Source organism: Perognathus longimembris, chromosome 11, assembly GCF_023159225.1.
Source record: "Perognathus longimembris pacificus isolate PPM17 chromosome 11, ASM2315922v1, whole genome shotgun sequence".
Taxonomy (NCBI): domain Eukaryota; kingdom Metazoa; phylum Chordata; class Mammalia; order Rodentia; family Heteromyidae; genus Perognathus; species Perognathus longimembris.
Window position 1 is genome coordinate 59,138,539 of NC_063171.1, and position 25,556 is coordinate 59,164,094.

The 25,556-nt window shown below is 44.4% G+C and overlaps 2 protein-coding genes across 2 annotated transcripts in view; both read right to left on the bottom strand.

Annotated features, from left to right (window-relative positions):
* Window positions 1–3,753: 3,753 nt before the first annotated feature.
* Window positions 3,754–9,102, bottom strand: Snrpe (small nuclear ribonucleoprotein polypeptide E). Its single transcript, XM_048357660.1, has 5 exons — window positions 8,982–9,102; window positions 8,493–8,519; window positions 7,021–7,083; window positions 5,743–5,821; window positions 3,754–4,037 (listed from the first exon to the last, which is right to left on the bottom strand). The coding sequence occupies exons 1-5, from the start codon at window positions 9,033–9,035 to the stop codon at window positions 3,982–3,984; spliced, it is 279 nt and encodes a 92-aa protein (XP_048213617.1). The 5' UTR covers window positions 9,036–9,102; the 3' UTR covers window positions 3,754–3,981.
* Window positions 9,103–13,835: 4,733 nt separating this feature from the next.
* Zc3h11a (zinc finger CCCH-type containing 11A) overlaps window positions 13,836–25,556 on the bottom strand; it is a 42,564-nt gene continuing 30,843 nt past the window's right edge. Inside the window, exons 13-18 of the mRNA XM_048357172.1 lie at window positions 22,334–22,837; window positions 21,496–21,575; window positions 19,644–19,956; window positions 17,674–17,840; window positions 16,279–16,346; window positions 13,836–15,768 (exon numbers count right to left, since the gene is read on the bottom strand). Of these exons, the coding sequence (XP_048213129.1) occupies window positions 15,510–15,768; window positions 16,279–16,346; window positions 17,674–17,840; window positions 19,644–19,956; window positions 21,496–21,575; window positions 22,334–22,837 (1,391 nt within the window). The 3' untranslated portion in view covers window positions 13,836–15,509. The remainder of the gene's footprint in view (window positions 15,769–16,278; window positions 16,347–17,673; window positions 17,841–19,643; window positions 19,957–21,495; window positions 21,576–22,333; window positions 22,838–25,556) is intronic.

Sequence of the window (25,556 nt, forward strand, 5' to 3'; positions counted from 1 at the left end):
TGGCTGGAAGAAAGGATCTACAGATTGTGGAAAAGTACAACTTAAAAAGCAAACACCACAGGCGCCAGCAGAGCAGGAAAGCAAGCAGAGATTTCTAAATACAGAGCTCCATTTTAAGACTTCACTGTACCTTACTTCTCACTATCATCGTTTGCTTGTCAAAAATAGAACCTTCCATGTCTTGATCCATTCAGAATAAGCCACAGCAGGCCCAGCTCTGCTTACACAAGACAGCCAGGTCAGAAAGGCCGCACAGGGAAATGGAAAAAGCAGCCAGCAGGTTTTCTTAGGGATTACACTGCTTCGGCTTTTATCCTTCTCTGGGAGCTGAGCTATTCCAGCGCCAAGAAAGCTGCATGGAGGTCTTTGCTCTGCTCCGCAAAAGCGTCAACTCTCCACCAGTAGGGCTGAAAGGGTCTCAGGGTTGCAACTCCCTTTACTGCCCAGTGTTGTCCTTCTGAGCTGTAGGCAGTTCAGTGAGGTTCCTTCATTCCAACATCACCAAAAAGGCACAAGCTCAGAGAGGATGGTAGATGGAGTGCACAGTTCTGACAAGAGCTGGGCTCCTACATTTACCTAACATCTTAGAAAGGGCTTCTTTACTCAGGCTAATAAAGAAAGACCTCTCATAATCATATAAAAAAGCAGGACTGGGGCTGGGAATATGGCCTAGTGGCAAGAGAGCTTGCCTCGTACACATGAAGCCCTGGGTTCAATTCCCCAGCACCACATATATGGAAAACGGCCAGAAGTGGCGCTGTGGCTCAAGTGGCAGAGTGCTAGCCTTGAGCAAAAGGAAGCCAGGGACAGTGCTCAGGCCCTGAGTCCAAGGCCCAGGACTGGCCAAAAAAAAAAAAAAAAAAAAAAAAGCAGGACTGCCAGGAAATGGAAACAAAGAGGTTTTCTCTTTATTGCGGTTTTTGTTTTCTATCTTGTTTGTTCATTTATCTCTCTGGAAGGGCAAAGAAATGGAGAGACAAAGGGTGAACAAATGCAGCAATGATACTCACTGGACACTGTCAAAAATGAACTATAAAGCTTGTAGATGGAGACTGGAGGGAAATACTGGTAGAGAACAAGGGAAGGGGTAACACTGTCCAAAAAGATACAAAATCTTTACCTAACTTACATAACTATAACCCCTCTGTACATCACCTTTACAATATTAAAAAAATGAAAAATAAAAGTAGGAGCTGGACTTTGGGGCTATCTTCACTCAGTTTCGGGTCTATTTGTTCTGCAATGCTGACCATTGAACCCAGGGCCTTGTGCACGCTAAATAAGCAAGCACTTTAACACTGAGCTGCACGTCCCCAGCCCCTTACCCACTTGTAATACGTAGGGAAGAGGTTGCAGCTCAGTGAGGAAAGCTTGCCTAGCCCTGGGCTCCTCCTCCAGCACCATAGAGAAGAAAATAGATAGGCTTTATTCATTTTTTAAGATCAAATAGCATCAGAACACTTTTTTTTTTTTTTAAGCTGGTACAAGGGCTTGAACCCAGGGCCTCATTCTTATTCAGCTGGCACTCTTACCAGTTGAGCCACAGCTCCAGCTCTGCTTTTTGCTGGGTGAAAATGGAATCTTATAGATTTTTCTGCCTGGGCTGGCTTCAAACTGCAATCCTCTGGACTTCAGACTCCTTTTTTTTGTCTTTTCTTTTTTGGCACTGGGGATCGAACCTGGAACATTGCACTTGCTGGGAAAGTGCTTTGCCACTGAGCTACATCTCAGCAAGGGATTTCAGACTCTTTAAGTAGCAAGAGGAGATGTGAGAGACAAACATCCTACAGGTCACAGTAATACTAAGTTAAACTGGGTGTGGTAAGCCTGTAATGTCAGCACATGCAGACTGAGGCACGAAGACTTGGGTTTAGTCAGCATAGGCTGAGTGAGATGCTATCTCAGGAAAAAAGAAAACCTGAAAAGTTAACCTGCTTATTTCACTTCATTTACTTAACTTTGTGCCTAGATAACAGCAGATGCTCAACAGCCATTTAACAGTTTACCACCGTGAGCTACTTGTTCACATGAGTTAGGAAAGAGGGCTGGGCATGTGACTTAGTGGTAGAGTGCTTGCCTAGTATGCATGAAGCTCTGGGTTCAATTCCTCGTACCACGTATACACAGAAAAAGCTGGAAACTGGTGCTGTGGCTCAAGTAATAAGAGTGCTAGCCTTGAGCAAAGGAAGTTCAGGGACAGTGCCCAGGCCCTGAGTTCAAGACCCAGGACTGGCAAAAACAAAAAAGAATTAGGAAAGACACAATCACTGGGAGAGGAACCAAAACTCTGAGGTTAAGAATGAAACAGGTGGGGCTGGAGATATGGTCTAGTGGCAAGAGCGCTTGCCTTGTACACATGAGGCCCTGGGTTCAATTCCCCAGCACCACATATACAGAAAATGGCCAGAAGTGGCGCTGTGGCTCAAGTGGCAGAGTGCTAGCCTTAAGCAAAAAGAAGCCAGGGACAGTGCTCAGGCCCTGAGTCCAAGTCCAGGACTGGCAAAAAAAAAAAAAAAAGAATGAAACAGGTATGCCTCTCCAATATGCTATTATTCTGGATTCCAATATTATTATTCTGGATGCAGTGTGCTACTATACTTTACAATACCATTATACTATCAATTCATCAGCTCTGTGATCCTTAAAACTACCAAGCTCCCACCTTCCTGTTAAATCCTAAGGCCTTACTTTTAATGTACTTTTGTATATGTCATGTACTGGGATCTGAACTCAGGGTCTTGCCTTTTGCTTAGCTTTCTTACTCAGATGGAAGTGCTACCAGGAGCATACTTCCAGTCCAGCTATTTTGCTGGTAATCTGGTGATACGGTCTTGTGGGCTTTTCTGTTCAAGCTAGCTTTGAACTGTGATTCTCAGATAAGTCTCCTAAGGAGTTAAGCATTACAGATGTAAGCCACTAATATCCAGATTTTTAACGTACTTCAAAAAACAACTTATTCTTCATTTACACCCAAATAGCACTTATATTCTGATCTTTTTTTTTTTTTGGTGCCAGTCCTGGGGCTCAAACTTAGGGCCCAAGTGATGTTCCTGAGCTTTTCTTTTGTCCCCTCAAGAGTAGCATTCTACTACTTGAGCCATAGCTCCACTTGTCTTTTTCGGTGGCTAAAGGTAAATCTCACAAACTTTCCTGTTGTGGCTGGCTTTGAACAGCAATTCTTGGATCTCAGCTTCTTGAATAGTTAGGAGGGGCTTGTGCCACCGGTGTCCAGCTGCTGTCTTATTGTATGTAACCTAGTTGTAATCCAACTTGAGATTCTGGTGTTAGTTACCAAGTACTGAGTTTATAGGCATGTACCATCATGCCTGGCTTCTCACAATTCTGTTTGTGTATTTTGGGTGCTGGGGATCAAACAGAGCCTCATACTTAAGCGAGTACTCTACCCAAGCGAGTTCTCCAACCTTTACGCTGTGATCTTAGTTCCCAGAAGACCTCATAGTGTAGCAGTAAGTGGTGAACATACAATGTGAGCTCTCATGCCCTCTGCCTATTTCACTTAGGCTAATTCTGGGATGTGACACATCAGTCAATACCCTCGTTTATTTCTGATCTCTCCCCTTCTGTCACCCAACATTGGAAGCTTACCTGTCAGCTCCAAGTCCCACTCTGCCTCACAAACATGTAGCGCTCTGCTACTAAAACAACATATTCCCAGAACAACTGCCAACCCTTTTGTCACCTCCTGAAAGTGCCATTGTAAAAGTCTTTACCACTGATACAAAGAAACAATACGAACTTAATAAAAACAATCCCAAGGCATTTATTGTCACCTGATGATAACACAAGGTCATCAGAATTGTGCAAACATCTTAACAAAAGGGCTCATCAAACAATATGAATGGATGTTTTCTTAGATTCCCGGCAAAGAACACTAAAAAAAAAAAGACCAAAAATAAAAAAAACAAAAACAAAAAGCAACTGTGTAAGATTCTTAACAACTTCTCACTTCACGGATGATTTCTAGTTGGAGACACTTTGTAGTAGAGTAATATTATCTCCTTTTAGCATGATCCGACCTGCAATGACAAAAAAAGTTATTAATACCACACCCGCACACAGTAATCACCTTTACCCTCAGAAACTTACATGCATTTTTTTTCCCCCAGTCCTGGGGCTTGAAACTCAGGGCCTGAGCACTGTCCCTGGCTTCTTTTTGCTCAAGGCTAGCACTCTGCCACTTGAGCAACAGCGCCACTTCTGGCCATTTTCTGTATATGTGGTGCTGGGGAATCGAACCCAGGGCTTCATGTATATGAGGCAAGCACTCTTGCCACTAGGCCATATTCCCAGCCCCTCAGCACATCTTATCTTGCACTTTTACACAAAACCAAATTAAACTTTAGGCTTAATATTAATAAAAGCACTATTTGACCTCAGTTCTAAAGACAAGAGCAGAGACAAACATATATGGCGGAGCATGCCTGGATCAGGCCAGAGGAACTGAGAATGAGAACTCAGAATGAGGCCAGCTTGGGAAAATACAGGACAGAGCATGCCTGTGATCCCAGCACTGGGGAGGCTGAGGCCGGAGGACTGAGAATGAAGCCGGTCCAGACACATGCCAAGATCCTGTCCAAATAAAACCTAAGACCTGGGCCTGGGAATGTGGCTTAGTGGTAGAGTGCTCGGCTAGCATGCCTTTATAAAGCCCTGGGTTCCATTCCTTAGCACCACATACAAAGTGAAAGCCGGAAGTGGGCGCTGTGGCTCAAGTGGTAGAGTGCTAGTAGCCTTGAGCAAAAAGGGAAGTTCAGGGACAGTGCTCAGGCCCGAGTCCAAGCCGCAGGACTGGCAACAAACAAAACAAAGACATAAACCCTGAAATATGGTGGGGCAAAGAACCAGAGGAAGGCAAGTGTTTTGGAAAGCTCAGAAAATGAGCCAGTGTGAGCGAGATGAGCAAAGGCCGACAAGGCCGTCTGACGCGGGCCCTGCAGAACACACGCATGGGTTTCTCACGGTTATCTCGTCGTTGGCATAACAGCAACAGGAAGCCAAAGAACATTTCAAGCAAAGAGATGCTGCAAAGTGTTTTAAAAGCCTGGATAGTAACATGGAAGGGTGAGGGAGCCGCAGAGCAACCAATGATGCATGGGCTACATGAGAACTGGTGCCGTCCTGTGAGTCGGCAAGCAATGAAATGGCCCCAACAGGACACAAGTAGGAGCTGGATTTGATCCGACTTTGCCTACTCTGGAAAAGTTCTCACGTAGACACGCTAAGTAGGTACAGGGAGAGGCCGGGGCCTCAGACATAAACATGGGAGTCAATACACAGATGACAATTGAAGTGAGGTCTTGAGTGCCCAGGAAAACAATCCTGAGGACCAAGCCCTACGCAATTCAAACATTTACAGGCTTTCTCAAGGGATGAATATACAAATGCCTAAAAAGGAATGAACAAAGATGAAAAATGAATCAAGCCGATCAAAGCATTTCAAGAAGGGAGTGGCCAGCATTGTCACAAGCTGTTTATATAGAGTCTGAAATGAACACTACCATTGACTATCAGACTTAATACCATTAGCCCTTGGTGAGCTTGCTCAGAGTTGTCTGGGTGGAGAAAGAGAAGCAGAAAGAACAACTTGGCATCGGATGGCTTCCCCCTCAGAAGCAATCTCTCAAAGGAAGACTCAATTTACACACTAATTGGGTTCAGGCCATTGGGTTCTCCAGCAAAACAAATACCTCTACAATTCTGTAAAGCCAACTATATACTTACCCAGTTGTTTTCTTGACTTGGTTTTAGAATGAATTTCCTCTGCATCATCTAACACAAGGTTCATGTATTCATCAAAACCCTAGAAAAATAATTTCAATTCAAGTAAAATCAGATCCAAACCATTCTAAGAGATTATATAACCAGATACAGAAATGCCAACTAACTGCATAAGTTGTCCATGGATCTTTTAGCTGAAACATACCTTTTGTGGGTTTTTTTTTTTTGGTCCAGTACCAGGGTTTGAATTCAGAGCCTTGTGTTTGGCTTTCTTGCTGCGCTGGTGCTTTATGCCTTAAGAGAGGTCTTTAGCCAAAGTTTTTACTGGTTAACCAAAGATGGAATCTCCCAAACGCTTCTACCAAGGCTGGTTTAAACTGTGACCCTCAGATCTGAACCTTCCCAGCAGCTGGGATTACAAGTGTGAGAGACCAGTACTTGGCTCGAAGCTTCTTTTAAAGAACAAAACGCAGCAAGCAGGAGCCCCTACCTTCAATCCTCAGTGGAGGGAGAGTGTGGGGTGGGATTGGAGGGGGCTGGCCAGAATGGGGTCCCGATTACTTCTTCAGCCTTTCGGACTTGTACATATGCAAACGACAAGTCACTACCACTGCTCTTGCCGTGTGCTCCACAAACACTAGCACCTCACTCGCCATGCTTTGTTTTCTATCTGGATGGAGCAGGGGGAGATTACCGATGGAATTTCTGACACCAAAGCGTCCTAACATTAATGTGTCTAGCTATGTTTTAATTTTCTTCAAAGCATTAAGACTAGGAATGGTGTAAATGCCTATAATCCTGGTACTAAAGAAGCTGAGACAGAAGACCTACTGCAATTTCAAAGCCAACCTGGACTATATTGCAAGACTTTGCCTCAAAAGGACAACAACAATTCCCGAGCTGGGGGATGTGGGTCAGGGACAGAACAAACGCTCGGCACGTGAGAGGCTGAGTGTGACTCTCAGCAGAAAAGTAAAAAATATAAAACCCAAGCCATAGCGTACCACCACTGTGCTATCCTGGAATTATTACCTAAGTCCTCTACCAGTTCTGTTCAGTAACACCTAGCCCGGAGTCTCTACCTTCTATTGTTTACATATCAAGTTCAATTTCCCTCTCTTCCCCCAATTATCCAATCCACAGCAACCAAAGCAAGGAGAAAAGGTCAAATAGGGGGCCCTGAGAAGCTCCCTTAAAAAAAATAATACAATGCTTAGCCGTTTTCTGTAGAATCTTTTTCTATTAACAAACTGCTTAAAGAAAAACAGTGAAGGTACTTACAATGATGCAGCCCTCTATCCGCATATTCACTTGCTCATAGAGCCACACCTGAATCCGAGATCTCTGACATAAACAAGCAAAAAGAAAGTTTTAAAACAGTACACAACCATTTTGATTAACAGAAAATGACTCCTTTAAGAGTTTACTAAATATAAGCCAAGATATTTAAGTTTATATTTAAGAGTTAGTAACCAAACCAGTTACCTCTTAAAAAAGTTTCATTTAATGAATGCTATCTTGACAATGTCCAAATGAATAATTTTCCTGAGATCTTGGCAGTTAATCATTTCTTCTCTTTTTTTTTTTTTTTTTTTTTTTTTTTGCCAGTCCTAGGGCTTGAACTCAGGGCCTGAGCACTGTCCCTGGCTTTTTTTTTTTTTTTTTTTTTTTTTGTCAAGGCTAGCACTCTACCATTTGAACCACAGCGCCACTTCTGGCTTTTTCTATATATGTGGTACTGAGGAATTGAACCCAAGGCTTTATGTATACAGGAAAGTACTCTACCACTAGGCCACATTCCCAGCCTCCAGTTAATAACTGCTTCTCAACATATTTAAATGAAAATTGGTGGCAGTATGTGTCTGTACAGACACATGCACACTTACATACACATGTATGTATAGGTCACTAAGCAGTAATTCCTTTATTTTTCTTCTGTGGGTCCTGGGGCTTGAACTCAGGGCCTGGGAGCCATCCGAACTTTTTTTGCTCAAGACTAGTGCTCTACCACTTGCGCCAGTGTCGCCTCAAACATTTTCTGAAGTTTATTAAAGAGTTTCATAGACTTTCCTGTTGGGGGTGGCTCTGAACCACAATACTCTAATCGCATGAGCCATTGGTGCACAGCTTAAGTAGCAATTTCTATTGACCAAAGGCTTATTATTTGCTGTAGCAAAATCTAGGTCCAAAGCAGAGTGTGTAGGTTCTGTGTTCCATGACACACACCTAACCAGCTAGAAGAAGACACTCAACTCTGGTCATTAAAAATTGAAATGGCTTAATTTTCACATTCTAAATTTAGGCTGCTAAAATTCTCCCCAAAGAGCAGCTGCAGCTCATTTCTCTGAATCTACTCTTTCCTTTCTTCATTTAAGCTTTCCCACAGGTGGCAAAAACTCATCACTTTACGACCTGGTTTAAGGCGACTGGGGTTTGCTTTCAATGTTTCATGGTAGAGGATCTAACTGGGAAAGTCTCCAGTGATGACTATGGACACCACCCACAAGAGCGCCACTTTAAAAAATGTGCAATTATTCATCGTGGTCCTACAAAAGCAATGACCCGATTTCTTTTTGCATGCTTGGGAGTTGGCAGAGAGCTGCACGTCACTTTATTACATTAGAGCATTCTCTTTACTAATAATATCTTAAGTCCATCAGTTTCTGACCGATCAGGAAAAGTGGATCAACTCGCCAAACTTAAGTTCTACTTCATAAACGGCGGCTGGTTACGCGGTTTGCAAACGTACTTACATTTTGCAGGTATCTGAAGATGAGGTTCTGCATCACAGTGGTTAAGGAGAGAAACAACCCAACAACACAGGAGTTCTACTCCCGGCAACTAAGTAAGGTGCTACCCAACTCTCCTCTCGCTTGCACTGGGGGAGCCCCAAAGCTTGGATGCCACCGCCCCCCATTCTCCCCTGGCCACTAACTCCCGCTGCTGCCCCCCGCCAGGGTCGCCGCCAGCCCGCAGCCCGCCAGGCCCGCCTCGCCCGAAGCCCCCTCCAGGCCCGCACTCCGCGCCCGGCGTCGCGGCCCCGGCTCCCCGGCCACCCGCAGCCCGCCGCCCGCCGGCCGTCCTTTCCCCCGGCCCGCGCTTTTCCCGGGCTCGGCCGCCGCCCCGGGGGCTCACGGGAAGCGGGCGCGCACGGAGCTCCCGCCAGCCGACTCTCCGTCGGACACGCCCGCCCCGCGTTCCCTAGCCCCTGCTCCCCGGCCCCGACACACCGCGGAGGATACGATGGGCTGCACCATCACCTTCTGCACCTTTTGGCCCTGGCCACGGTACGCCATGGTGGAATCTCACAAAGGCCGCACGGACCAGCACGCCACCCCTGAAAGCAACTTCCGGAACCGGGGACCGGAAACGGATGTGCCTGCGCCTCCGCCCCGCCCCCGACCGTGACCAGAGCGGCTCCTGGGAAAATGCCTCTCTAGCCTCCGAGTCCCCTGTTCTCGGTGCTCCCTAAGCATCCGAGGGAGGCCAAGTGGAGGCGAATCGGCGTCGGTCCTGCAGCGCCCCCTGGAGGGAGGTGGGAGGATCGCCGAGGAGCTCGGGCCGCAGGAGGCCAGGCTCCCCGCCCTGGGCTTACCCGGCAGCGGGCAGCGTGGAACCATTGCCCCGCTATTCTCATTTTCCTAAGGGAACTTGGTCCGATCTTGCTGGGCGAAAATCCAGGTCACTTGCAGTTGTGTGAGAAGTTATTCAGCCTCGCCACGTGGGGCTCCCTTTCTCTTCTTCCACCCCACCCCCCCTTGATTCAGGTAAGGTGTATAATGTGGTTTAAAGAACTGACAATAGGATTAGTAGGACATAAGGCCAAGTTTATAATCCTGGCTATCCAGGAGACAGGTCTGAGGATCACCATTCGAACCCAGTTGGGTAGAAAAATCCTCAGGAGTTTATCTCCTGAAAAAAAAAATTAAAGCAAACAAAAAACTGGAGACATGAACGCATGGTCCAAGTGGTTGAGTGCCACAACTCTGAATGAAAAACCAGAGTAGGAGGAGTACAAGTATCATGGACTTTTCTGCTTGGGCTGGATTTGAACTGTGATCCTCAGAGCTCAGCCTCCTGAGTAGCTGGGATTACAGGTGGGAGCCACAGGGGTTGCACTTGGCTCACTTGTTTCTGAAATGGACATTTCAATGTACTTTCTTCCAGAAGTTTGTTTTTTTTGCCAGTCCTGGGCTTGAACTCAGGGCCTGAGCACTGTCCCTGGCTGCTTTTTTGCTCAAGGCTAGCACTCTACCACTTGAGCCACAGCACCACTTCTGGCTTTTTTCTATATATGTGGTGCTGAGGAATCGAACCCAGGGCTTCAGGTATACGAGGCAAGCACTCTACCGCTAGGCCATATTCCCAGGCCTTCAGGGAAATCTTGAAGACTCAATGAAGTCAGTAAATAGATTGCTCCTGGAACTACATGGTGGTTGTACTCAGATAAACACATGGTGAGTGGAAAATGAGTTGAGGCACATCTAACCTACCCACCTCCACAGTGTGTAGCCCTGCACACAGTAGAGTGTCACCCTTTGTCATGATGGTGGAGTTGGCCCACAGCTATAAGTGTCCAACGGCTCCAGAGCATGGTGGGGCACAAGGCTAACCCGGGGAAAGGCTGTGGAAAGAACACGGAGCTCTTGTCATGGTTAAACATCCTTCCCTGGGGAGCACCAGCAAGAGGAGGGGCTGGGCTTCATTAGGATGCTTGAATTTGTAGGTAAGACCACCCAGCTTTCTTTTTTTTCCTTTTCTTTTCTGGTTGGTTCTGGGGCTTGAACTCAGGACCTGCATGCTGTCCCTAAGCTTTTTTGCTCAAAGCTAACACTCTACTGCTTTGAGCCACAGCACCACTTCCAGTTTTCTGGTACCTTAAGAGTCTCATGGACTTTTCTGCTTGGGCTGGACTTGATCTGCAATCCTTCGATCTCAGCCTCCTGAATAGCTAGGATTATAGGTGTGAGCCACCAGCACCTGCCCCCCCCCCCAGCTTTCTAATACCGTAACTGCGGCCTAACTGAAATTACACTGAATTTGAATATCCACTTTATTTTATTTATTTATTGCCAGTCCGGGCCTTGGACTCAGGGCCTGAGCACTGTCCCTGGCTTCTTTTTGCTCAAGGCTAGCACTCTACCACTTGAGCCACAGCGCCACTTCTGGCCATTTTCTGTATATGTGGTGCTGGGGAATCGAACCCAGGGCTTCATGTATACAAGGCAAGCACTCTTGCCACTAGGCCATATCCCCAGCCCCTGAATATCCACTTTATAGATGAGGAAACTGAAGCTCAGGATTGAAGAGACTTACCTCTGGGGATAACACCTAGACTAAATAGTAAAATCAGATTTTGCTCAGCAGAGTTCTTTTTCTAACAGGAATCACATGAATGCGAGCTTTCTGAAGGTATTGAGGGGCTCCGCTCATGGGGTAGCATGCCTGCATCGCCTACGAGAGGACCTGTGCTCACTCCCTACTACCAGACACAAAGACATTGAAATGAAAGCTGTTTTTTGTTTTTGGCCAGTTCTGAGGGCTTGGAACTCAGGGCCTGAGCACTGTCCCTGGCTTCTTTTTGCTCAAGGCTAGCACTCTACCACTTGAGCCACAGCGCCACTTCTGGCCGTTTTCTGTATATGTGGTGCTGGGGAATTGAACCCAGGGCTTCATGTATACGAGGCAAGCACTCTACCACTAAGCCATATCCCAGCTCCTCTGTGTTTTGTTTTTTTTTTGGGCCAGTCCTGGGCCTTGGACTCAGGGCCTGAGCACTGTCCCTGGCTTCCCGCTCAAAGCCAGCACTCTGCCACTGAGCCACAGCGCCCCTTCTGGCCGTTTTCCATATATGTGGTGCTGGGGAATTGAACCGAGAGCTTCATGTGTAGGAGGCAAGCGCACTTGCTACTAGGCCATATTCCCAGCCCCCCTCTGTGAGATTCTTATCTGCAATAAACTATCAAAAAGCCAGATGTGGTGCTGTGGCTCAAAGTGATAGAGCACTAGCCTTGAGCAAAAGAGCCCAGGGCCTTGACGCTGTCCCTGAGTTCAAGACCCATGACCATCACTGCCACAGCAAAGCTTAAGACCTGGATTATCTCGGTTTGAAACCATCCTGGACTGGGCAGAAATGTCTGAGACTCCAGCTGTACCTAACTAGAACATGGTAGAGTGAAGAAGGCACGGCTCAGAGCAAGAGCTAAGGCCCTGAGTTCAAGCACTGTACCAGTTGATTCACAAAAAAATGACTTTTTTCTTTGGTGGTCAGTACTGATACCTCTAGCTCTGATTTTGCTTTTTCACATTATATGCTTATAATTTCTAGATGTCTACTCACAATTACCATTCCATCACCAGTCCTAAGCAAAACCCCAGGGCTCTAAGCATGGCTCAAGTGGTAGGGTACCAGCCTTGAACCAAAGCCTGTGTGTATACGTGTACCAGTACTGGGACTTGAACTCAGGGCCTGAGCATTAGCTTTTTTGCTCAAGTATAGCACACACCTCCACTTCTGGCTCTTTGGTGGTTAATTGGAGATGGCATTACAGGTATGAGTGGCTAGTTCCTGGCTTCTAACACTGACTTCTAATACCATTGTATTCGCATGGTGCCATTCCATTCTGAAAAGGAAGAAAGGTTGGTAAACAAATGTGGAGCCTTGTACTTGGCAGCCATGTGCTCTTCCACTTCAGTGGCGTCACTTCCCAGTGTGAAAGTGAAGAATAGAAGATTCTGGGGTTTTTTTCAGTGTGTGTATCAGCTTGGAATTATGAAGGTACATGTAAACTTGATAAAACCAAAACACAGTTTTTTTCCTATTTTAATGTTACGGGTTTGTAACGGAGCCCAGTTATAAGTCATTTACCCATTGTGCGTGAGGCCTTTCAATCCTAAGCAAATTCCAACATGTTATTAGTAAGAAGTGGATCCAAATGTCACAATTTGTCCATATCCAGAAATAGCTAGGTGACTTTATAATTCACATATTTAGCTCAAAACTAGTACCTGTAAAGTTCTGACCTAAACACACACACACAAAAACAACCCTCTAGCAGATCACTTCTGATACAGCCAGGAGAACAAAATTTCACCCAGACTAGTCATGGGAGCTATGCACTATGACTAGCGATAAAAAGTGAACGTGAATGATTTATCTTGACTAAGAGTTCTATTGCATCACTGTGCCAGTTATTCTATAGTTCTGTAAAATCCACCATTGCTTTAAATTGGGCTGTGATTTAAAATTTTTTTTTTTTAATGTTCTAGTAGTAGTGGGCCTCGTTATTTTAGAAAGCTCAAAAACTTTGAAAATTCTTAACACACGGATATGTGAATGCAGTGAAGATTAAGTCTCTAAACTGAAAATTTTGTGCCAGTACTGAAACTTGAACTTGGGGCTTGAGCATTGTCGCTTAGCTTTTTCACTCATCACGGGCGTTGTAACACTGGAGTCACACCTCTTATCTCCAGGTAACCACCTTTTTCTGATTACTAAAGATACTTTCTTACCCAGACTAGCTTCAAAGTGTGAATTCCTTATTTCAGCCTCCATGATAGAAGAGTGCGCGAGCCACCAGCACACTGATGACATTTTTAACTTGCAAAAATGATGTGAATGGGCATGAACACAAAGAAAATACTTGATCTTGACAACTGTCTACTATAGGATAAAATGGCCAGAATTTAAACAAGATGACAAGACAGCAATCTAGTAGTTTATGTTTTTTTAAAAACTTAAGATGTAGAGTTGGGAATGTAGCTTAGTGGTAGAGTGCTCACCTAGCACTTGATTGATGGTGTGTTTGCATGCCAATACTGGGCCATAAACTCAGAGCCTGTGTGCTACCCCTTGGCGCTTAGTGTGTGCACATGCAGGCACACGTGTGCACACACAAAATACTTTCTCCCCTACCTGAAGCATGTGCAGTTAAGACTGCGCACATTGGTAGACAAGTTTGGCAAGCTCTCCTTGTAAAAGACTTCTAAGGCCAAATGAAAATTGGGGTCTTTACAATAGGCCGACAACATGGCGACCGAAGACTCGTCAAGACATATTTAGACTGAAATGATATCAAACCACTTAACTCACAACATCAAGACTTTCCTACACCAGTTTTATTAAAACACAAATAAGTATTTCTCTTTCTGTAATGGCAAATGGTTCCAATAATGCTGAACATGAATCATTGACTAATAATACAAGGGCTTTAAATATAGAAACAAAAATTAACCTTTCAAAAAGTCGAAGAATAAGGTTATATACAAACAGAACTTGGGATCTCTATGCGGATTCCCAAACTGCAATGCGTTTGTGAACTCTGCATTCCGCCCCTGCTTTCGAGAGGGGCTATCACACAACATTCAGTCGGCTGAAGATGGACTGGTAGAGATGTGTCTATACATATATTTCAAGTCATTTTTGCTTGTGCAGAATCATCCAGATCTTCCCAAGACTGAATGAGCAGTCCTGTGGCTTTCTTCCTTTTCCATATTCCCAACAAGGCTACAATGAAGGTCAGCTCTCGATGAGCCGCTTACAACAGCAGTTCCTTAGGAGCCAACGTGACAGGTGGTTCAGATTTCCCCACGAGAAATAAAACCGGCCACCTACAGCACAGTATCAAAATGGACAGGGCCTTCTTTCCTCTTCCAGGTTATGTACAACACGTCTCCTTTCAAGACCACTACCCCATCATATTTGTTCCTTCACAAGTCTAAACCTTGAGGTGATATGAAGGAGACCAATATCAACAAAAGAGAAGTCAATTGCCAAATTAAGAAAACTGGAAGGCATACAATACACCCCCCAGAGCTCAATATCCCTGCTACAGTACAATTCAGTGTACTGGCGAGGGCCAGAAATATTGGCAGCTTGAGTTCACTGGTTTTCTCCTCCAGTGCTAAAGGGCACCAATGAAATACTGGGCAAGCAGAGTTTTCTGGGAGACTTCAAAATAAAAACATTTATTACTTTTTGTCCCTGTGATGATTCCATGCCAGTAGGAGGCAAGTATTGAAGGGACAGTTCTCATACTAAAAAAGAGATCCTCTAAATCCTATCGCCATCTCTTATAAAGAATCCAGCGGATCTCAGAAGTAGAAAATCAGTTTAGGACCCTGGAGGCACTTTAAAGCCTTTAAAAAATTACAGTAATAATAAGTTAGCTATTGCTCTTCTGGGGCTCTCAGAGCAGCTGACGCATTAGAACCAGGTCATATGCCCATACTGCAGGTTCTTGAGCTGCTCAGCCCTCTTTAAAGCTTGGACGAATCTCCAAATACCTTTAAAAACACATACAATTTAACACAGACTTGGTGTTTTTCTTTCTTTTTTTTTTTTTAGTGGTAGCATGAAATTTGGTCCACAATGGTAGCAGCCATCTTCATCCATTTCAAACTCAGATAACATTAAATATGTTAAGACAACACAAAAAAGGAAAAATACAATGAAGGGAACAGGCAGAACTAACAAACACCTCAAGGAGTCACCAAGTTCTCACACCCTTTTCATCCGGCTTGCCTTCAGGCTGTTGCTGTGGAGAAGGGCACTGCAGAACTTCTTCTCTAAGATGCTCAATGAAATGCTTATCAAGGGACTTGGAAAAACTGACCCCATGGAATTCAGAACACATACAGACAGTTCAGAGGTATACTTCTGATTAGGGAAAAGTTTGAGATTAAAGAAATCATCTCAGGTAAATGATGTAATAGATGAAACCAAGTCCAGTTTTTGGTGACTTTTTTTTTTTAAGCGTCACACACCACCTTCAGCTGTCAATCATCTCTGAGAGCTCCAGCAGAAGGTCATCTTCATCCTTCCCGGGATCCAGGTCAATCTCTGCTTCTAACTTGCCACCAGAAATCTCCCATATCAGTTTCTCAAAATCATCCTCCACACAAAGAGGGGGCTTTCCTGAGGAGGTAGAGCTGAGTCGGCGAGTCTTTGTGGCTACCTGGGATGACGAAGGGCCAGATACTTCTGGGGGTGAGGGCTCTGAAGAAGACTGGGTTGGAGGCAGCACGAAACTGTAAGAAAGAAATGGAAAAGACTGTATTACCTAGCAGTGCACCCCCTTTCCTGGGTGTGTTCACCCAGCTAGTAGTAGTCTCAGTGACACAGTTAACATAATGTTGTTTCCTGAGGACACAGATAGAGAACTGGTTTACTGGCTTGGGGCAAAGTATTCTTGTCATTTAAGGCAGAAGTACGGATGTCCAGCCTGAGGCCACATAAAGCCTGATAAATCACTGGGTACGTGGGACAGACATGAATGCTTCTCCTTGGCTCTCCTTGTATGGCCCTTAATGTTATAAATATCAATGGCCCTTGGCAGAGAAAAGGTTTCCCATCTCTGATTTACGAGTATAGCTTGGGTATCTTTCTGACAGTGTATCAACAAGGGCTCTAAAGGAGAACAGCAGTCCTCAATGCCATGCTTTCTTGCAATTCATCTGAAGGTCAGCAGACTATTTACAGTTGTTAGTTACATTCTAGGTGGGAACTTTGGTGAAGGACAATCAGAAGGCTTTACTTACCTGTCTTTAGGTTTTTCTGTCTCAGGTATGGGGACAACAGTGTCCTCAGGAAGGAGCGGGACAACGGCCTACAAAACAAGTTAGGTTTACAGAAATTCAGTGCAAGACTTGGGCTTCTCATTTAAACATACTCATTTTCTTTTGCTGCCATCTTCTTAAAATCATGGCTATCTTTTTTCTGTGTGTGCTGAAAATAGAACCCAGGGCGTTGCATATGCTAGGCAAGTACTCTTAACATTGAGCTATATTTTCAGGTCCAGAGACTATAATGTTTTAAGCTTGGAAATAAAAAAAACAAGTTATCCAAAGGTTGAGTATGTAAGGAAGCAAAGTATCTTGCTACCAAAAGCTTGGCTTTTTTTCTTTGTACTGATACTGGCTTGGATGCTTGGTGCTCTTAGCTTTTTTTGCTCAAGGCTGGTATTCTGCTACCTGAGCCACAGCTCCTTTCAGTTTTTGCTGTTTAATCTGATACATAAGTTTCTTGGGGTTGGGAATGTGGCTTAGTGGTACAGTGCTTCCCTAATACTCTACCTGGGTTTGATTCCTCAGCACCACATGAACAAGAAAAAGCTGAAGTGGTGCAGTGGCACAACAGGTAGAGTGCTAGCCTCGAGCAAAAAGAATTCAGGGACAGCACCCAGGCCCTGAGTCCCAGGACTGGCCAAAAAAAAAGCTTCTTAAACTGTCTACCTAGGCTGGTTTCAAACTGTGATCCTCAGATCTCAGTCTCTTGAGTAGCTATGATGTGTCACCAGCACCCAGCTCCAAATCTCAGCTTTAAAAAACGCTGTTCCTGGGCTGGGGATTGGCCTAGTGGCAAGAGTGCTTGCCTTGTATACATGAAGCCCTGGGTTCAATTCCCCAGCACCACATATATAGAAAATGGCCAGAGGGGCACTGTGGCTCAGTGGCAGAGTGCTAGCCTTGAGCAAAAAGAAGCCAGGGACAGTGCTCAGGCCCTGAGTCCAAGGCCCAGGACTGGCCAAAAAAACAAACAAAAAAACCCCCGCTGTTCCTGCTGGGTGCCCGTGGCTCATGCCTATAACCTAGCTACTCAGAAGGCTGAGTTCTGAGGACTGCAGTTCAAAGCTAACTTGGGCACAAGACTCAGTGTAGCTGTGGCTCAAGTGGTCGAGTGGTGTCTAGAGCTTTGTGCACAAAAGCTTAGGGATAGTGCTCAGGCCTTGAGTTCAAGCCCTAGTATTAGTACTTGTACATGCATGTGCACATATGTGCATGTAAGCACACACAATGTTTCACAAAGGCTCACGGGAAGAACATACTAACAATCTAAGCAACCAAAATACTTAGGAAATGGCAGCAACTGGCACACACAGATATATGCAGTCAAAAAAGAGCTCTTTCCTCACGTGAGGCAGAGCTGCTTCTTACCACGGCTGCTTTCTTGGCTGGACTCTCCTGCAGGACGCTGCTTGAGGTGAGCGGCTTCACGGCGGCAATGACGGCAGGGTGGACCTCTGCTGCCTTGCGTTTCGGCGCCAGCTTGGGAGGTGAAGTAACTTTGACTACAGATGGCTTCACGTTTACTTTGGGTTTAGCTACAGAAGACAAAATATATCTGATTAATAGCCATTTTTAAAATATAGAAATATAGGAAAAATAAAAACTCAAAGCTGGGGGACTCAAGTCTGTCATCCTAGCTACTCAGGAGGCTGAGATCTGAGGATTGCAGTTCAGAGCCAGCCCAGCAGTAAAGCCTGTGTGACTCTTATCTCCAATTCAGCACTCAAAATCTGGAAGTGGAGCTGTGGCTCAAGTGGTAGAGCCCTAGGCCTTGAACAATAAAGCTCAGGGACAGTGCCCAGGTCCTGAGTTCAAGCTTCAGTTGTGCACATGTGCACACACACACTCCCCCAAAAACGCGGACAGAAAATGATCCACTACATGTGGTTACCATCTATAATACACATTCAGCCTCTCAGATGGCTCTTGAATGTGTTCCCCTTTTATACGTTCTTCTTCAAAACCAGAGGGAAAGCTTCACATTCCTGTAACACCAGCCCTTGAGAAGCTGAGGCAGGAGGACCAAAAGTTTGTTTGGGCTATACAGCAAGTTCCAGAAATATATAGCCCCAGTTCCAGACAAAGCTTTTGTATTTTTTATTTTATTTTAGTGCTGGTTGTGGGGCTTCAACTCAGGGCCTGGGCTCAGGTTCCTGAGCTTTTTCTTCTCAAGGCTATTAGCACTCAACCCCTCAGGCCAAAGCTCCATTTTTGGCTTTTTTGGTGGTTAAGACTTTCCTGCTTGAGCTGGCTTGAACTGTGATCACCAGATCTCAGTCTCCACAGTAGCTAGGAGTACAGGAAGGAGACACCAGCACACCTGGCTCCTTTTCCTTCATAAAAAATTAGGTTAATTTCTTTTAAACTGATAGCCCTATAAGTGAGAGGTCATGATTTTTACACACCGATGTGACTTACTCTGGGAGTAAAAAATTATAAAATTGAGCAACTAAGAACCCATAATAGAGGATCTGAAGGTATTTAGATCTGAAGGTATTTTGATACCCAAATGAAGCTGGGAATATGGCCTAGTGGCAAGAGTGCTTGCCTTGGAGAAAGCCCTGGGTTCGATTCCCCAGGACCACATAATATAGAAAGCGGCCAGAAGTGGCGCCGTGGCTCAAGTGGTAGAGTGCTAGCCTTGAGCAGAAAGAAGCCAGGGACAGTGCTCAGCTCAGGACTGCCGAGTCCAAGCCCAGGACTGGCAAAAAAACCAAAAACCCAAACACAAAAAACGAATGAAACTTACACAGTTTCTATTAATACTGTACAAAGACTGAATGAAAATACCACAAAGAATTACGGTTATTGTAACCGGAGTCAAGCCATTGCTCCCACTGAGTCAAGCATTCTGATTGACACATTTGTAAACTGTAGACAAAGCTTTTGTAACAGCAATTTTAAGTTCTGAGAAACTCATCTAGTTTCATCTTCGTATAATCCTATCAGAAATGTTACTGGAACTGGTTACTGGTGGCTCATACTTGTAATCCTAGGTACTCAGGAAGCTGATATGAGAATCATAGTTCAAAGGAAGCTCATGCTAACACATATCCTAGAGACTCTCATCTCTAATTAGCTAGCAAAAAGCTGAAAGTAGAGGTGTGGCTCAAGTGGTAGAGCATCATCCCTGAATAAAAAGCCTTGAATTTAACCCCCAGTAATAGCAAAAAATAGGCAGTTGGAGGCATGCCTCCAGTGCCAGAGTGCTAGCTGAGTTAAGTGAGGCACGGCATGAGTTCAAACCCCAGGTTCCGCTCCCGCCCCACAAAAAAAAGAGAGGCAAATGTAAGCAGTCACCAAATGAGTAAAACTCCACCTAACTGCGGAACACTCACCTTTACCCCTTTTCTCCAAGGTCTGTGCTGCGCATTTCACATTCAATATGGAGTCCCCAATCCCAGAGGTTTCTACCTCCCCTTTCTGGGATGGCTTTGTGGGAAACCGCTTGGTCAGGTGCCGGCCGATGCCTACCGCAGCAGTGAGCACTGGCTTCTCCATGTGGGTATTGCAAGAGGCGACATCGCCCCGGAGGGGCGTGAGGACAGACTTCTCCTGGTGTGAGGCTCCCCTCTCCTGCTGTTTCTGCACGAGTTTCTCTCTCAGGGTCTCACATCTCTTGGCCGGAACTCCAGTGGAGTCATCTGGTGCCTGTAGACACATTTAAATGACAGAACTGAAGTCCAGTATCTTGCAACAATCTGGGATTATCACTTTACCAGATCATGGGAGAAATTAAGTAGAAAGTATGCTGCCATATACAGATGAGAATCAAAGGTGCATGTCATGAAAACAATCCAGACTCCACAGGATATACAACCATGACCCTCAGCAAAGATGTGTGCAAAGATACTCATGCTGATTTGTACTGTGAAAGAAATCTAAATGTCCACAAAGATGGGAAAGTTAAAAAGCAAAACTCTCAATTGTTTTAAACATGAAAAGGAGTCACACAGTGCATATATAAAAACAAGCTTGACAGAAACCCATGAAAAAACTAATAGCAGCTATATACATCTAAGTTGTAGACTAGAAGGGTTGTAATTTTTTTAAGTTTTCCTTCTTTTTTAGATATATTTCCCCCCAGAGCTGAGGACCAAACTCGGGGCCTTGCGCTGGCCAGGCAGGGGCTCTTCTGCTGAGCTAAATCCCCAGCCCCTCCTTCTTGTTTTTTTTGAAAGATTTTGTTGCATATCCCCGCAAATCCTTAACAATCCTTTTGCCCCCTTGCTTCAACCTCCTAAGTGCTGGAATTATGGTTGTGCCAACATGTGTGATTTACTTTTTTTGTTTTTTTTCTTTTGGAGACAGGGTCTTGTTGTATAGCTCAGGCTGGCCTCAGTCTTGAGATTCTCCTAGCTCAGCCTCCAGAGTACTAGGATCACAGGCACGTGCTACCATACTATTTATTTATTTATTTATTTATTTATTTATTTATTTAACGCATGCCACTCCTGGGGCTTGAACTCAGGACCTGAGCACTGTCCCTAGCTTCTTTGTGCTCAAGGCTAGCACTCTACCTCTTGAGCCATAGTGCCACTTCTGCCTTTTTCTGTTTATGTGGTGCTGAGGAATCGAACCCAGGGCTTCATGCATGCTAGGCGAGCACTGTTGCTAAGCCACATTCGCAGCCAAATAAATAGCTGAGTTTTTGTTTTTTTCTTTTCCTTTTTGTCATCGTGGGGCTTGAACTCAGGGCCTGGGCACTGTCCTTGAGCACTCTTCAGCTCAAGGCTAGAGCTCTTCTACTTGGACCATGGTGACACTTATTTATTCTTTAAAAATAGAAAGTTCTGTGTGTGATGTATAGCATTATGTATAAAGGCAGGGGAAATCTAAGTTTAAAAAAATATAACTTTTAATTTAAAAAAATTAGGAAGGCAACGAACACAGAGAAACACTGCTGAGCTGTCTAAGTATAATGCTGATCACACGCATAACCAGCATTAGGGAGGATCATGGTCAGTCCTTTTCTCTCTTCCCCACCTCCCTCTCACTCTCACACACACCCCTAACAAAACAAAAACAAAGCACAGCAAAATCCCTGCAACAAAAACCTCAAAAACAGAGAAAGACTATTTACTGATCAGGGAAAGGTTTAACAGACACTTAGCTTACAGTTAAAAGGCACCTTTTACCATTCACTTAGCTTTCCTTTGTCATGAACACTACACCGTGATCTTAACTCACCTCATTAGCCTCTGCCACAGTCACACTGCTCTGAGAAGCAGCTTCACTTCCTTCCTGAAGTCTCTTCTCTTCTTTTGTACCTATACTTGCAATGAGAGACATCAAATTATTTCATGTAGACTACACTTCATGAGGATAAGTGACATAGACTTTCTTGTGCTCAGAGTAGTGACAAAAAAAAATGTTGGGGGCTGGGGATATAGCCTAGTGGCAAGAGTGCCTGCCTCGGATACATGAGGCCCTAGGTTCAGTTCCCCAGCACCACATATACAGAAAATGGCCAGAAGCGGCGCTGTGGCTCAAGTGGCAGAGTGCTAGCCTTGAGCGGGAAGAAGCCAGGGACAGTGCTCAGGCCCTGAGTCCAAGGCCCAGGACTGGCCAAAAAAAAAAAAAAAAAAAAAATGTTGGGGCTGGGCATATGGCCTAGTGCTAAAGTGCTCGTCTCATATACATATACATGAAGCCCTGGGTTCGATTCCTCAGCACCACATATATAGAAAAAGCCAGAAGTGGCGCTGTGGCTCAAGTGGCAGAGTGCTAGCCTTGAGCAAAAAGAAGCCAGGGACAGTGCTCAGGCCCTGAGTTCAAGCCCCAGGATTGGCAAAAAAAAAAAACCAAACCAAAAAAAAAAAAAATGGGACAAAACTGTAGGTAAAGCCTACTGGTCCTGTGGGATCTCAAGGGCACCATGCACAGTGTAGAGTGCTGCTGTTAAGAAACCACATTAGGGAATCCAGTGGTTCCCAAGTGATGAGTAAAGAAATTCTCAAAGAACCCCTAAGAAGGCTGTGCTTACAAAGTCCTTTGAAAAGTTCCCCGGGGCAGTGGTAGTACAGACCTGTTCTTTTGGTGATTCGGAGCAGACGCCTGGCTGTGGAGGTGGCCTCCGGTAGAGGTGGGGAGCTGGCACTGCTCTCCGAGTTCTGTTGCGCCCTCAGTGCCTTCTCCAGCTTAATCTCCTCCAGTGTCTTAATGTGCACCTCCTGCATGGACCGTGCTCTCCCTGCAACCTCCTCCGATTGTCCTGTGCTGACAACCACCTGTGGCAAAACCACTGGCTTTTTTCCGTCAGTGTCAGTCTTTAGTTTGATGCAAGTTGCATCCTTTTTGCATTTTTGTCTCTCTGTTTCCTGCTGCCGATGCTTTTTTTCAGCTAGGACCTCAGAGAAAGTTTTAATTCGGACAGCGGAGGAGCTTCTTGTTCCTGAAGTAGAATCATCAGCTTTTGAAGGCCCTTCTGTCTTGAGCTTAGTTTGTAGTTCTCCACGTTTTTGACTGGCTCTTTCAAGAAGAATTTCTTCTAATGTTTTAACATGGATTTCACCAGCTTTACTAACTCTCTCTGTTTGGGGAAGAAACATCATTATAATAGGAGTTATGATGGTTCTATTCTTCTAACAGACCAGTAGGGCTTGGAGCCTTAGGAGGGCCAGTAAAGTGCTCCATTACACAGCTTCACGCTCTACTGTAGACTACTACTACTATACTTGGTTTCCTAAAACTCTAACGAGACAAAACTGATCACCTGCATTTCTATTCAGAAGCTTGTTCTTAATGAATAGGAAAAACATTTCCAAGTTGGAAATGTTAAAAATGTTATAAATCTTATCTATGATAAGATAGAAATAAAATTCTTCCATTCACTAACAGATATGAACTTATGAGCTGGACATCTATTGGTAGAGATCTAATGGTAAGCAAAATATCAACAATGCCCACATGTAGTCTACAGTCTAACAGATCAATAACTAAACAAGCTATAATAAAGTTTATAATAATATACTATATCTAATAAAGTCTATAATAGGATTAAAAACAGCTTTGAAGTCAGGTGCTAATAGCTCACTCACACCTGTAATCCTAACTAAAGATCGAGAGGATCATAGTTCGAAGCCAGACAGGGAAAAAAGTCTGTGAGACTTTTTTTTTTTTTGCCAGTCCTGGGGCTTGGACTCAGAGCCTGAGCGCTGTCCCTGGCTTCTTTTTTTTTTTTTTTTTTTTTGCTCAAGGCTAGCACTCTGCCACTTGAGCCACAGCGCCACTTCTGGCCATTTTCTGTATATGTGGTGCTGGGGAATTGAACCCAGGGCCTCATGTATATGAGGCAAGCACTCTTGCCACTAGGCCATATCCCCAGCCCCTGTGTGACTATTATCTCTAAAATAACCAGCAATAAGTCAGGCTGAAGGCATGACTCAAGGGGTAGACCACCAGCTCAACAATCAAGTCCAGTAAGCTCAAGGCCCTGAGTTCAAGCCCTAGTACCAACAGAAACAAACCCTAAAACTGCCTTGAAAAAGATGCATGATGCTATGGTAGCATACAGCAAGAATGGTCACTATTGTCTAGGAACTGGCAGAAGGTATATTTCAGTGGTATTTAAAGCAGTAAAGGGTGATAAGATAGGAAAAAAATTGGGAAGGCCCAGAAGGTGGCATGATATGTCTATAATCAATGAATAAAAGCTTCCAGTAATCCTAGTTACTCAGGAGGCTAAGATCTGAGGATTGTGGTTTGAAGCCAGCCCAGGTAGGAAACTCCATGAGACTCTTACCTCCAATAAACTACTCAAAAAAACCCCTGGAAATTGCCTCAAGTGGTAGAGAGCTCACTTTGAGCAAAAGCAGCTCAGGGACAGAGCCCAGGACCAGAGTTCAAGCCGCAGGACTGGAAAAGGGAAAGTTTCCAATACAGACTAAACACAAAGGTATAAAACAGTGTAAGGCAACAGTCTAGAAACGTCATACCACTCCATGAATTAGAAGAGAAAGGGTAACAAATCAGAAAACAATCATATTCATAATAGCTGCAAGCAATAAACCTAACCAAGGAGGTAAAAGACCCCTACAATAAAAAAACTATCGAAGCCTGAAGGAAATGAAGACAGAAAATGGAAAAGCCTCCTATGCTCAGGGATTAGCAGAAATATTTAATGTTGTAAAAGTGGCTATACTACTGAAAGCAATCTACAGGTTCAATGCAGTCTTCCTCAAAACCCAAAGACAGACTACAAAGAACTAGAAAAAAAAAATCACGGCAAGACAAAGGATGGCAAATAACCCAACCAATACTGAGCAAAAAAAGCAATGGAGAGGTATCACAAAACCTGACTTCAAATATTATTACAGGGCCATAGTAACAAAAACAGCAAGGTACTGGCACAAAACCAAACACAAAGACCAATGGAATCGAACAGATACAAACTCACACAACAACAGCCACCGATTTTCAAAAAAAGGTGCCCCAAACCCATGTTTTAGAAATGTTAGCCTCTTAACAAATAGTGCTGGGAAACCTGGATGTCCACATGTAGAAAACTGAAAACAGACACCCTCTTACCCTTGATCTCACTGCACAAAAACCAAAAACTAACTCAAAATGGATTAAGGACTTTAATGTCAAACCTGAAACTTCAGAACTGTTATGAGAAAATACATGAAAATATAATAGGCAACAAGTTTCTGAACAAGATGCCTGTAACTCAGGAAATAACTAAAATGTAGGACTGTATTAAACTAAAAACATTCTGCACAGCATTGACTATCAGAATGAAGGTAGAGCCTACAAAATTGAAGAAAGCGGAGTACTGTGGCTCACGTCTTAAATCCTAGCTACTCAGGAGGCTGAGATCTGAGGATGTGGTTTGAAGCCAGCCTGGACAAAAAAGTTGGTACGATTCTTATCTCCAATTAACCAGCATAAAGCTGGAAGTGGTGCTGTGGCTCAAGTGGTAGAGTGCTAGCCTTGATACCATGCAATTAAAAACCATTATTATTGTTCAGAAAACAACTTTAAAAAATGACTTTTTGGTGCTGGTCGAAGCTTAGGGCTTAGGTACTGTACTGTCCATTTTTGATACACATCTCTACTTTTGACTTTTTTGGTGATTAATTAAAAATAAAAGAGTCTCACAGACTTTCCTGCCTGAGCTGGCTTTGAACAGTGATCCTCTGATCTCAGCCTCCTGAGTAGCTAGGATTATAGGCACAAGCCACTGGTGCCCAGCTAAAGAGATAGTTTTCTTGTTTTGTCTTTTTTTTGTTAGTTGTGTAGCTTGAACT